Raw genomic sequence first — 13,987 nt, 5'->3', positions numbered from 1 at the left:
TCTGCTTCCTCTCTCATTTCTCTTGCTCTCTAATTGCTCTTTGTGCTTCTTTCTCTTGGACAATTCCTTCCCTCCGCTCTCTGCGTTGCTGTGCACTCACTCACAGCGTTGTGCCGTTCTGCCTGCGTGCTTTAACACATGGGTCAATTTAATCAGGTGCCGCTGAGTGCAGTATTCAGTCACACATCCCATGAAGTGAGGTCGATGTGAAAAGCGCCCATTCATATGAGATGACCTATGGAATTAAATTAGATACAGTTACACAAAGTGTAGGCACTATCTGTCTCTTCCGTCTTTGCCTGAACTCACGTTTTTTTTTTTTAACCCATTTTGCAAGACAGCGGCAGAAAACCAGAAGAGAGATAGCCAAAAGATGGGAAGGAATGAAACTCCCCTAATGAATTCCATTTTCTATCCCATTTCTCATATAAAGAAACCAATTTCGTTAAATTTCCCCGTTTATTTAACATCCACGAATCACAGCAAGGCATTTGACACGGTTTCCATGGTAGCACACAAGGCCATGACCCAATTTTATGTCTGGCAGATCAGATATGAGATCGTTCAGTGTGTGCGTGTGTGTTTGTGTTGTTGGATGTGTGCGTGCACATGGAGGGAAAATAGCACGCACGCAAGAAAGCAAACACAATCCCACTTTCCTCCACAACTTTTTTCTCTCTCTTCGTCTAAACCTCTGTCTTTATCTCTCGTTTCCAATTTTCACTCCCTCAACCTATTGCTCTACCTTTGTCTTCCTCACATGCACACACACAAACACACACACATTAATACAGGTGCACTGATCTATGTGTGCTAGCATCCGTTAAAGAGCAGATGTTGAGTGAAATTCTTCCCAAATTTTGGCTCCTTCTGAACTTTGCATCTAGTATTGTGCACATGTTTAAATATGCACTTGCATTCATGAAAGATTGTGACTCATCCTGAAAACCTGCAACATCTTTTACTTTGCTGAAGGGTGCACTGATCGGCCACATCATTAACCATTTAAACAAGTTGTTAGCATCATTCTGTTGGATCTAATAGATCTCAAATAAGAACCATAATAGCTAGAGCATTCATCCTTTTTGCAGCAGTAAACTAAGGGTTCTGGCTTCCTCATCATCACATCTGACCTCATGTTAATTTTGGCATAATTACATTTGAATTTCCCCAGGACACCCTCTGAGGTCCTGTGACCTCTGACCTGTTGAGGCATGGACACACAACCTCCAGGGTGTCTTTGAGCCCTGTGGGGTGTGAGTTGGGATACCAGCACATCCCAGGGATGCTCAATCAGGCTGGGATCTGCAGGCCATGAGCCAGGGCCAAACAAACACACAAAGGGCAAAACATTTCATTGTAACAAGATGATCAGTATTATTAACTTAACCTGTCAGTGGCTTTAATATTGTGGCTGATCTGTGTAGTTTTGTGCTCACACATGCCAACATTTTTTTCTATTAATAAGGCACTATGTAGGGCCTGGTAATGGGTCTCTTATAATTTGGAGCCATACAGAGTCAAGCGGTTAAACAGTTTTTCTGCACCTCTTCTGTTATAATATTTTCCATTAAATTTTCTAATTGACCCTTGGCAGGGAATGGCTGTTTATTGTCATCTTGACAACCACTCATCATTATTGTGAAACTGATTGAACACACTAATGTGAAGTATAAATAAAAATACTTGAAGCTCGCTGGGAATGTCTGCGAAAGGCTGCAGTGTTTTTATTTATGCACATCTTTGACCTGTGTGGGAGTTCTGTTTTTGAGATGCCAATGCAAACAATGTGAAAAGTTAGTCAACAAGGCTCAGTTTTCATTGACTCTGTCAGTAATAAAGTCTAATGTCTATCAGATTGTCCATCTGCCTTTTCTTTCTTCTTGGGAAACTTACCATCTCTGACCTCGTGCTCTTCTCTGCGAAAGCATCCCCGGCTTTGAGTTGATTCAGAGATAATATGCAGCCGACAGTTTTCACTCAGATCATTTCTTGTCTCTCTATCTGTATTTCTTTTACTCTCTCTCTCTCTCTCTTCCTCTCTCTCTCTCTATCCTAAAATATTCTTCCCATTCCCAAATCGCGTCATTGCTTGTCTTAAACTAATCAAGTTTTATTCCATCTGTACTATGTCCTTTTAAAATGTTTACTTTTTCTTTCTCCGAAATGTTCAATTTATTCTGTCTTCCAGTTATTAAGTACTCCAGGTACTCGTATAGAGAAGGCAAACAAAGAAGACCGCATATCTGCTCTACCTTAGCTAATTTGATAAAAGTTCCACGTGCTTTCTACTCTCTTTCTGTTTATGTGCTTCTCCGTCTCAATGCCCTTGACCTTGGCTAAAGCACACATGTAATCTCCAGGTATATACTGTAATTAATTGAGAACATGAAGAAAAGCAAAGGGTTCTCTGTGGACTGTCTCCTTTTGTTTCACTAATAAAATTAGACTGATTCTCTGAAGAAGTTATATGAATCTATTTCCAGGAACGCTGGACTTTGTGTCTCTCCTTCCAGCTGATGAGTTAAAAGAAATGTTTTTATTTTATCCCCAGGAACATTATTGGTGGAGAACATGCAGATAAATGGGGTGGCTGAAGGTCCAGATCGCACCATCTCTCTGTCGCTAAGGGATAACCACGACTACTGGGTGATCCTCGACCCTTCCAAACAAGCCCTTTACCTCAACAGCACTGGACGGGTTCTGGATAGAGACGTAAGGGGACTGAATTTTAGTTTTGGCTTCTGAAAAGTTTTTTTTTTTGGTCCAGTTCAATTTTTTATGTTACAGTGTCTCATTTTGATCTACTATTAAGCCCTTCTTAGTCCAGCTCCCAAAAATGTTTTAAGTCCATTGATCAAAATACAGTATATGACTGTCCATAGAAATTGAATGAGAGTAAAATGGATATTAAAACTGTTTGCCTTAGCCATTCGACTAGGTCAAAAAAAAATAAAGACAGCAGTAGCAAGTTATTATGGTGACATCATGACAATGTTAGTTGGGCCATAAAGTGTGTCGGTCTCTAGTTTAAGATACTAATGAAAAGAATTTGATGACTTTCAAACAGAAATATGAAGCAATCCTCAATTCCTTTCCAGCGGTAAGATAGTGGAGATAACAACCTAATCACCAGAAAAATATTGACATTGCATGTTTCTGCAAACCAAGGATATGTCACAAAGTACATTATTAAGGAGAAGATACAATAAGATTTTAAGTCTAAACAACTCTGGTCAACGTGTAGTGATGTTTAAACAGAAAAAACGCTTGGTTATAGTTAGAAAAAACATCATGTTCTGGCTTAAAATACCTGATTTGAGGGGCAAAATCCCCCCTGAAAAAGCAGTGATGTCTGCAAAAAAAAATGCTTTTAGTGGCACTATCCCTGCCAATAGGTTACTACAAATACCCACATTTGGAGCCTAAAAAGTCGCTCCTGTCACTAAATCACAACTGGCTTTGTTGCCTGTTGAGAACAGCGGTCTGTAGCTTGACAGGTGTCACGCATAGGTGACATGCCGATCAGCAACCCCTCCATCCTCTGATGACAAAGTTTGCTCATACTCTGTCATTTTAGAAATATTTGTGTGATGCATGTAAAACATACAAATGTAAAGTATGGTTTGCAGAAATGTATAATTGTTTTCTGGTGTCTGGGCTGAAGGTCCGTGTACTGTTTCCTTACTACCATTTGGAAATAAGAAGACAAAAAACAGAAAATGATCTGTTTTCCATTTTTTGTTTTGATTATAAAAAATGAAAAAAGCAACACAATAACCATGGCGATGGATGTCCAAAACATTGACAGGTTTATTTCTATTGCAGCCACTCAATAAAGCCAATCTAATATCGCCGTAACTTCTTTGTCTTGTGTAAGAGTTAAGAAGATTTCAGTCTCTTCCTCCGTTCACAGATACCGGGCCATGTTTTGTAGAATGTCATGTGGATTTGTTGTACTTTTTCTTCTTCTTTGGGTTCAATAGTTGTTGGCATCCATTAAGTCACATTACCGCCACCTGGTGTGGAGAAAGAAAGTGTTTCCATTGCAATTTTGCAAAATATGCCTTTTTCGAATCACCTGAAATACCACCTCTTGAGCGTAAAAACTTTTTTGCGATAAATGGGAGGGTTTTTTTTAAATTTACGTGTTTCCATTAGGCATATTTTGTATTTGCAATTTCATATTGCACAATTTTAGGGTTAATGGAAACCTGTCTAGTGAGGCAGAGGGAGCATGCACAGCACAGGGGACGTACCAGAGCAAAGCCTGGCTCACTGTGGCTCATATGGAGGCTGCAGATGGACTCTGGGACAAAGTCACGCGGCTGAGAGTCAAATTGGAGAACTAGAGAGCAGACCGGGGGTCTGAGGGGTCCATGCCCACCGTTACTGTCCTTCAGTGTTCATACACCTTAGTGTGGAGCCGTCGATATGTGTTACCTCTTCCTAAAAATAACCTAAACCGTCTAAGAGACTGTACTTTATCAGAGGATGAGGTGGCTAAGGTGTGACTTTTTTTCATCTTTAATTACAAAAAATGTTATTTAAAGCCGACATCTGCGGATACTGATGACGCGTCTATATAATCATGTACCCCTAAATCATGGTGTTGCAACATGACATAGTCAGTGGAATAGGACCAGCTCCCTATATAAATATGCAGGGCTCATGCCAAGGTAATGAAAACAAAATGATTCTTGTTTTCAGGAGATTATACACTAAAGAAAACATCCATTTCTGCAAATATATCCCCCTAAATCCTACATACTGGACCTTTTATGTCATGTTGTTTCTGCATATAAAGCCAGTATTTGTATGTTTCTTTGTTCTTTCACTTTCATTTGACATAAATGTAGAGAAAGCCAGTCATGGCTGTCTCACTTTTTTTCCAGCGTTTGCTTTTGTGAATAACGAGGAAAAGTTTCAGCTTCAGCTCAACTGGAAAACAACCAGCCCCCCTGTTGTTTCGCTCCGTAAAGTTATCCAGCAGATGTTTTTGAAAGTTTGATTTGGCACAAAAAGTACAATACAAGAAGCTAGCAGTCTTCTGTGCAATTGTTTGATTTATTTTGGTTTATTTTCTGGTCAATTATTTATTGCTACTCTGCAATTGTTGCTTTTAACTGTATACATCTTTCCCTCTGCTGTTTCCTCTTCCAGCCCCCCTCGTATATTCAGTCCATTGTGGTTCAGGTACAGTGCACCAACGAGCTGGTGGGCACAGTGATTTTACATGAAGTCCGCATTGTTGTTCGAGACCGCAATGACAATGCACCACGTTTTCAACAGCCGAGATACTACGTCGCTGTCAGTGAGGTAAAACACACATACACAAGCACACACATGCACAGTGACAGTAACACATGAAAACATACACAACTTCTTTTTCTCAAAGAGTTTTAGTGAAGAAAAAAAAAAAAAAAAAATCTCTAAAACTTAGAGTGGTGGAAATATTTTTACTGTCTTTCACCTAAATCAGGTGCTATTTGTTGCACTCATGCTGCAGTGATGCTGTCTGTCTTTTTTTTTCACAATTGTGATACACCTCCATCATGGAACGGATGGTTGTAAGAAAAATATTTTAAACAGAAAAAGTGATAAGTTGATTAATATAATGACTCAGTGCAAAATAAAAGCATTCTGGAGATGGTAGGGGTACCTACATCTAAGTCATTCAAAGTTAATATTATATTACTTTTGATTAAATATTACATTTTGTCCTCCTCCCCAATAGAATCTAACAGTTATGTAGCTCCGTCACACAACGAGAAAACACAGGTGTTCAGGACAATTACTGGACATTAACAGAAAAATTACATATAATAATGAACATGGGAAAAATTGTATTTAATATCTTTTATTCCATTCTTTGTAAACAATGCAGTATCATTATCAGGACAAATTGTCTTTCATGTTTCGTTTTATTGTCCTGCCATTCCATTGGATTGTGAGTTTTATTTTTATTTGTGCTGTCCAGAAGCTTTTTTCCGTCCGTCCGATTCCATGTGAACGCAGGGGTTAGTCCCATGCTGCTCTGGTGGTCATGTGTGGCGCTACCAATGCCAGCATCACAGGCTGCATTGACCTGCACTCAGAATATGCAGCCCGGCATCTGCACACACTGCAGTGTACTTTAAATAAAAACTACTCACCGAATAGTATTTTACATGGCATTTTTCTGTCAGGCTAAAGTTGAAGGGCAGTGCGGTAAGCAGGGAAAGAGCAGAGTTTTTGAGCAGCCGTGGAAAGGATCTGAATCTGTTATTCTGCTGCTTCCAGAATAGTCTTTAAGATGCCAATCCCACAGTTAGTGTGTCCTCCAGAGTCTTGGGGAGCAAAATTTAACTAGAGGAGGTTCAAACTGAAAACTGGACAAGGATACATGTAGCCTGCTGCCAACACAGACCTAGGCGGACCCAGTAGAATATCTCATTATACAGTCTTCCACAGCCTGTCCAACTCAATCTGTCTTCTCAACCTCTCTGTTTCTCTCTCTCGGCCTCTCCTCGCTGTTTTTGCAGCTCCCCACACTCCCCCGCTCCTGTGCCCCCTCACCACTCCCAGCTCTTCATTATGTCACCTTTCCTCAACCTCCCCACCTTTCCGCTGCCACACTCTATATATTCCTGGTTGTCTTTCCTCCTCCTCCACCCCGCCACCTCTCACAGCTCTCCAGATTCTCATTACTCCGACTAAAATAATTCCCTCCGTTCACTTCAACGACCACCGTACAATTTAGGAGATGCATCGTAAAAAACTCTAAAATATGATTCCTGTGCCAGCCCAAGGTAAATGTGGTCACTTTTGTGGTAATAATTTTTAAAAAGTGAATACATTTATTCGGATGTAGGCCATAATTAAGGTTTGAGAGCAAGTCTGCTCATTAGGCAGACAGCTATTGTCTAATTCACTTTAGTTTGCCCCAGAACTCCATCACATAATGCAGTAAATTTAATATTGAGAGAGTGTCTCAGGAGTTACATCCAGCTTTATCTACATAAAACTTGCTTTTAGTTGTCTATTACTAATGATTATTGAGTGCAGGAAAGTGAGGCAGACAGATTAAGACACACACAGAGGCAATATGGTTATTTATAAGAACGTCTAGGACACAGTTTATGAGTTCACCGTGAAAGTTTTCGGGTACAAGGTGATCCTTGTGGCTGATTTCATGAGTTGGCACTGGTGCCGGAGTCTGGAGTTGTTTCATTAGAGCCGTATCCGAAAGTGGCAAAGTGACAGCATGAGACGTTCTGGAGACCATTGTTGGATCAGTGGGAGGCAGAGATAACCCTGTTGAGGGAAATGATGTAACAAATCATTGGTGCGGCAGCTAAATTAAACTTAATCTCAAATGTTTCTCGTGCTGTCTGGAGATTAGACTTCTGTTTTGACACATAATCACAGATCCTTAGGCACAAGGATGAAAAAAATCCAGCATGGCAATTTGTGGTTGGCAAAGTTCTTCCTTTCATGTGCTGAGGCAGGCGTTCAACTTTTGGGTTATGAATTTCTCTCTGAAAATCAAATCGAAAATATCTTTATGAATATCAAGCTTATTTTTTCTCTACTAGAAAGTGCATTATCTTGTTGCACATTTGCAATGACAAGTAAAGTGAAATTCAAAGCGTGAATAAAAGCCAGAATCAAAAACACTTGCGATGGCACAGAAATCACAAGCTATTCTAAAAAACGGCTGTTAGTGTTTTTCTACAGCTTAATGGTAGGCCACGTTAGGCTGCAGCTAGCGATTATTTTCAGTCATTTAATCTTTCGATTATATTAATCAATGAGTTGTTTGGTCTTTAAAATGTCAGAAAATAGAGAAAAATGTCAACCAGTGGTTTCCAAAGTCCAAGATGATGTACTCAAATGTCTTTTTTTGTCCAGAAACTTAAAGATGTTTAGTTTACCGTTATAAGTGCGGCTACATGGAAGTGAATAACCTGATTATTAGACTATAGGGGTTCTGTTGTTTACATTAGCACAGAAAAAATTGGGTTTTTCATATTCCACATAAAGCATAAAGCCCTGTTAGCGCACTCACGCTCCTTATTTGACATTGTTACCAGCAGCGTTATCACCTGACTGTCCCTCAGTGTTCAATGCGAACGCGACCGCTTCCGTCTGTCCGCACTCTCAAGTGACGCCGCCCATGCACATTGCATGTGGACGCACCTGGTGCCGTCCATCCAGCCGGCCGTCCTACTGCACATATAAACAATGGCACCACTTCAATCCAAGCACATTTTTATCTGATGGCTCAGGTGGACTCAAAAGATGACTTTTGGTGTCACACTTGTATGAAAGCACTAACAGAGTGAATGTATTTGAGTGAGAAAGGGCTGGGTGGATATCAGGTTTTTGGTTTTTTTTTAACATTTTTGGAAGTTTGGTTTTTCCACTGGATTTGCAAAAAAGAAAGAAGATCTAAATCTCTATATATCTTTTTATATATATATATATCTATATATATATCTGTATGTTTGTTTCGAGCTAAAATGAACCAGCTACAAACAACCATCCATAATTTCAGATATGCTAGCTGTATGCAGCTACTGTAACGCTGCATCATCTTTAACTGTCATAACTCAGCATTATGATCTGCCACCATGCCTCCACCCAAAATACCTGATAGAAGTGCCGATTTGAAATTTTAGGTCATATGCAAAAAAGCTGAAGCTAAAAATCACCAAAGCATTTTTTTTGTAATGCTAGTTCTCTGTAGCTAGTGCAATAGTTGTTAGCATCTGAAAAAAAAAAAAACATTTAACTTCAGTTTATCTATAAAGGCAACATTCAGAGCACTAATATGCATCAAACAACTATATGCTATGTAAAGATACTGTGGAGTGACTGGTTAAGACAGTTAGCTCCGTTGCCATTGTTTAGCACTGTTTATGGAGCCACCTCCATGTCCAGACAGCTCATACACTCTCAGTTTCTCACTCAGCCCCTCAAACTTAAGATTAACATTGGTTAGCAAAAAGCAAAAGGAAATTTGAACAAATAATTTGAACCTGAATGCACCTTGCATTACAAAAATACTCTTCAGCAACCACTGCTTGCAGTTCAGCTTCTCAGTGCACTCTTTACACTTTTGTTGCTTTTGATTTGGCTGCAAAATGTGCTGCTGGTGGGGTGAGTTTATTTTGGTGAAGAATGTTTGTAAACTTCAATCAGATTTGGCTCAAAATGTTAAGCCTGATTTAAACCCCATATGAGATGGTAATTGGGCATCACATAACACACTCCTGCTGAAGTACAGCAATTTAAATGAATAAAACTTAAGAAATGAAGAATTAAAAAGAGAAAATGAATCAGAAAGCTCAATAACTCTCTTTGGCATTTTGGACTGAATTGTTTAGTTCATTAATTTAGTGTATTTTATACTGTGAAAAGGGTAGGCGTAATAGGCTATGGCGTCTACCTACACCTTTCTGGTTATTGCTGTAATCTGTTTTGACATTGGCTCATTATTTTATAGCGTTGCAGTGTTTGTGTCCAATCTGTTTCCATTTTTTATCATTATGTTATTTAACTGAAATCAAAGACCAAAAGGAAGATAACCACATTTTCTTTTTCTGTGACAAGCACTCTGAAGATACCATACATAATTTCCTATCACCCAATGCCCCACTTTTATCTTAAAAATCTATTTGATGAGGCAATGAGGTGTAGCAAACACTCACGGCAGAGAGACAGACAGAGGCACAGACTGTAGATGGAAAGTTGGACAAAGTGTGCTGCCTCTGTTTCGTTTTATTTCTGAAGCACACAAACAGCTGCAAGCTGATCTTCCTTCTCAAGCCCCATTTGAGCACAATAAACATAAAACTGCAAGTCATTTTCTGTTTGTTTTGTAGAGACAGTGGGGTATCAAGATCCCTTATGGCCAGACGCATGTGAAGAGTTTTTTAATGTGCGCCTGTCTCATCTCTGCCACATACAGGCGGTAGATGTCAAGAAGACAAGACACAACCGTACAGGATAGAGGCTGTTTGATGTCTGTGGTACAGAGTATGAAAGTGTTTTAGTGTTTGACATCATGTAGCGTGAGCTTGTGGGAAAAAAACAAAAAACTAATTCTCTCTCTGTTGTGTGTTCAGCTGACACCAGTAGGAACCACCATCTTCTCTGGTTTCTGGGGGAACAATGGGGCGATGGACATTGATGACGGTCCCAACGGACAGATAGAGTACACCATCCAGTACAACCCGAAAGACCCGGTAAGTTATCCATCCGCCTACTGAAGTCTTTAAGGCGTGGGGGAGATCTAGTTATAAACTCATTATCATGCCATTTGGTTAGTACAAAGCCTCTGGAAAAAGTCAGTAATTGGTTTCTTAAAGGGACAGTTCATCCCAAAATCAAAAAAATCATTTTTTTCCCTTACTTGCCGTGCTGTTTATCAATCTTGATATTTTTGGTGTGAGTTGTGTTGGAGATATCTGCCCTAGAGATGTTTTCCTTCTCTCAAATATAATGAAACTACATGGCACTCAAAGTGCCAAAAAAAACCCAAAAACATTTGAAAACTCAACAGCTATGTCCAGTTCCAGAAATCACAACTCTACTACTGAAATACACCCGCCAACTGTATCGCCATGCAGGAGGAACAGTGCATCTACTCACAAATGAGAGGCTCTTGCACTGGGCATTTCACAAAAAGCATGTATGTACATATTTATTTATTTTATTGTTTTAAACTTACATCATAGTCACATTTGGGCCAAGTATTCCTTCAGTTCTCCAAGTACATTGACAACCAGCCCATGTCATGAAATAAAAAGCACGGACAGTATTACATTGTAAATGAATGGTAGTCTTCTGACCACTCAAAGTGTTTTTACACTAAAAAATCACATTCACCCATTCACACACACGTTCACACACACATTCACACCATATCACAGGCTTTTAGCCACTAAGCTTCAAAAACGCTGGAGCAGTCTGCTGGAGGATCTGAGAGGAGCTGCAAATATTGATACTTTTAAACGTAAACTAAAAACCTTATCTGTTTAGTCTGGCTGGTGACAACACATATTGGATCTGAGAAGCTCCTGGTATAGCATGTATATGGACAAAGACAAAAAAAAAAAATTAAAGACACATTATCGATTTACCCTCACAAAGTGTATCTCACATGTCATACAGCAGCGTCTAACATTGGAGTCTAAACACCTACAAGGTCTTGGATTTATAGTATCTTAACCTTCACACCCTGGAGCCTCCTCGCATGCCGGAGTGCAAACAGTGAAGGATTCTGAGGCCTCCGAAAGTATCTTATACGACTATGGATGAATCATACATTCATAGTTACTTTTATACATGATGACATTCAGATACTTTCGTATTCATTAATTTGTCCATGACACTTACCTAAAATCTAAAAAAGTTTTTAAAAACTATATAAAAATTAGCTGCTGATACCAAAAGCAACTCACTACGTGATGTTTTTTTGTGTGTTTCAGACAACAAACCGAACCTTTGACATCCCCCTGACACTGTTCGGCTCTGTCGTTCTCAAAGAAAGACTCAACTATGAGGAGATAACGCGGTATCTGGTCATCATACAGGCAAATGTAAGTGGTTTTCCTTTTTATATATTTACCTCCACTTCTCTGTGCAGCTATCAAGGACAAATTCTTGAATATGATAAAACACTTTTGCACATAATATGAAAAGTTGAAATTTTTTAAAAAGGTTTCAACTGAGACCTGTTATAAAGGATGTCTGAAGAAAATGAGCTCCTGATTGAGTGGGAGGCTGCAGTCTAGAGTGTTTTTATTTTTATGTAAATTTTTTATTATCATGGTGACATAACTGTTACACAGCCTTGGACCATTTCTGCTCTGTTTAGTCAATCTACGGGGAACTATAAGCGCATCCTTAATTATCACTAATGTCTTTGTTAATGTAATTGTTTTTCTCCTTTTTATTTTGCTGCACTCTGTATGTTTTATTCAAATAAGTGGTCCATGATACAGTTAATTTTACTCAACATGCAAAACTAATGGGGACCAGTGGTAGAAATTTTAGGGATCTAAATTGTTTAAGTTGCTGATCGTGCCATTAAGGTTTTTGTAGTGACGGGAAAACCTTGCTTATAAAACCCTTTCTCTCAACAAAGTGTGGCAAATATTCATATGTCTCAAGGTCCATTTACCCTGAAAGCATTATTAAAAGTCAACAGTACACTGAAAGATTAATGTGTTTCAGACTGCTTGAAAGCCTGACGTATTCACTGTTCATCTGAATACAACATTAAGAGTGTTTTGAGTGGCTGTGAATTTGCTGAATATAAATTCTCAGCAAAGACTTAGAGCATGTGTGCTACCAGGGGAAGAGACGCTTTCAGTAAGGCTCACCCTTTCGAATAGAATATAGAATAGAATAGAATATTCCTTTATTGACCCCCCTTTGGGGGAAATTTCAAATGTTACAGCAGCATGAAAAAAGAAAAGTGAAATGTAACAAAGAAAATAACAATAACAAATAACAATAAATAAGTAATAAAATAAGTATGTACATAGAGGAAATAATAAAATAAGTATGTACATAGAGTATGAAGTATGTACATTCAGCTGTTCTGTTAGGGTTACTTGATAAAAAAGGAAGCACACTGTAAAAGTAAACTGTTGCTTTAACTTAAAAAAAAGTTAGTGTCCAGGCTGCCTTAAAATTTTAAGTTTGAAAAAGACTGGTGATAATTTTGTAATGATTCAACTTGTCTTCTCAAATGTAGTCAAAAAATCAGGCAGCCCGGACACTGACCTTTTTAAATTAAAACAAGTAGTTTATTTTTTACAGTGCGGGGATTGATTAAGTCACATAAACGTGCAACCTTATCTAAATAATTTAAGTAAATAAAAGATTGATGATAGGCTATCTTTATATTACTATAGGCCTCATATTTTACAGTTATTAATAAACGTTCATATCATTAGCAATAAAAAGAATACATTTACAGTTTCGTTAATATTCCTGCTTGCTTTCTTGCAAGACTTGAATGAGAAGATCGATACCACTCTTATGTCTGTGCGATAAATACGAAGCTAGGCTTAAGAGTTGTTAGCTTAGCTTATCTAACAGACTGCAAGCAATGAAAAGCAGCGCTAGCTAACCTGCCTTTGTTTAAAGGTAAGCAAGCCTGCGTATCTACAGCTCACTTAACAAAATGTGTCTGGTTTGTTAATTGTGTAAAAAAACTAAAGAAAACTAATAAATTGGAGTTTTATGGGGGGTTATGTGTGGAATTGTTATCCTTAAGGTCAGTGACTAAGCTAGTTGTTACCCCTGATTCCAGTCTTCATGGTAAGCGAAGCTAAGCTAAGCTAAGCTAAGCTAAGCCAAGCTAGGCTAGGCTAAGATAAGCTAAGCTAAGTTAAGCTAAACTAAACTAAACTAAACTAAGATAAGCTTTCATATTGTAGATTTTTAGTAATACCTAGATATACCCAAAAATGGCGCCAATAAAGTCCAGTGGAGTTACTAGCCTGGCGCAAATACCTTTTCTAGCTTCTGGATTTACAGATTTACTTCAACGGTATGGCCCACTGAATTTAGGCTTTACAATGTGATGATGTCACAGATTTTTTAATCGCTTTTCTCTCCCCAAGGAAAGGTTTACAAATATAAAACCTCCATGTATCAAAAATGTATAAAATATAGTCATGCGTGACCTTTGCAGTACGAGTTAACCTGTCAACAGTTTTACAGCTGTTTCTTTCAATGGTGATTTATGGGGGAAAAGGCATTTTGGGCTGCAAGGGATTTTTCACAACACTACCATGAGTGACCACTGGAAAAAAATGGAGGCAAGGCTAAGTAATGTAAATACCTGAAGAAATTATGACAACTATTCTTCTGATTTGCACAGTGTCCAAGAGAGTGCTCCAGGAGTTATGTTTTTCTGTAGGCTGACACAGAAATTAGCATCACTCTGGTTCTCTTGCAAAAAGTCAACATGATTTTTCCAATC

At 38.7% G+C, this 13,987-nt stretch overlaps 1 protein-coding gene across 2 annotated transcripts in view; it reads left to right on the top strand.

Moving 5' to 3' along the window:
• The window catches only part of LOC121959055 (protocadherin-15-like), a 398,851-nt gene that overhangs the window by 207,156 nt on the left and 177,708 nt on the right, over positions 1 to 13,987 (top strand). For both annotated transcript variants that reach the window (XM_088069675.1, XM_088069674.1), the window contains exons 5-8: positions 2,555 to 2,715; positions 5,164 to 5,319; positions 10,113 to 10,232; positions 11,478 to 11,588. In XM_088069675.1, the coding sequence (XP_087925801.1) occupies positions 2,555 to 2,715; positions 5,164 to 5,319; positions 10,113 to 10,232; positions 11,478 to 11,588 (548 nt within the window). The remainder of the gene's footprint in view (positions 1 to 2,554; positions 2,716 to 5,163; positions 5,320 to 10,112; positions 10,233 to 11,477; positions 11,589 to 13,987) is intronic.

The sequence above is a fragment of the Plectropomus leopardus genome, chromosome 19 (genome assembly GCF_026936395.1).
Source record: "Plectropomus leopardus strain MGB_pleo_1.0 chromosome 19, ASM2693639v1, whole genome shotgun sequence".
Classification (NCBI taxonomy): domain Eukaryota; kingdom Metazoa; phylum Chordata; class Actinopteri; order Perciformes; family Serranidae; genus Plectropomus; species Plectropomus leopardus.
The sequence above is the reverse complement of the archived record's forward strand: the minus strand, read 5'-3'. Positions and strand labels throughout refer to the sequence as shown.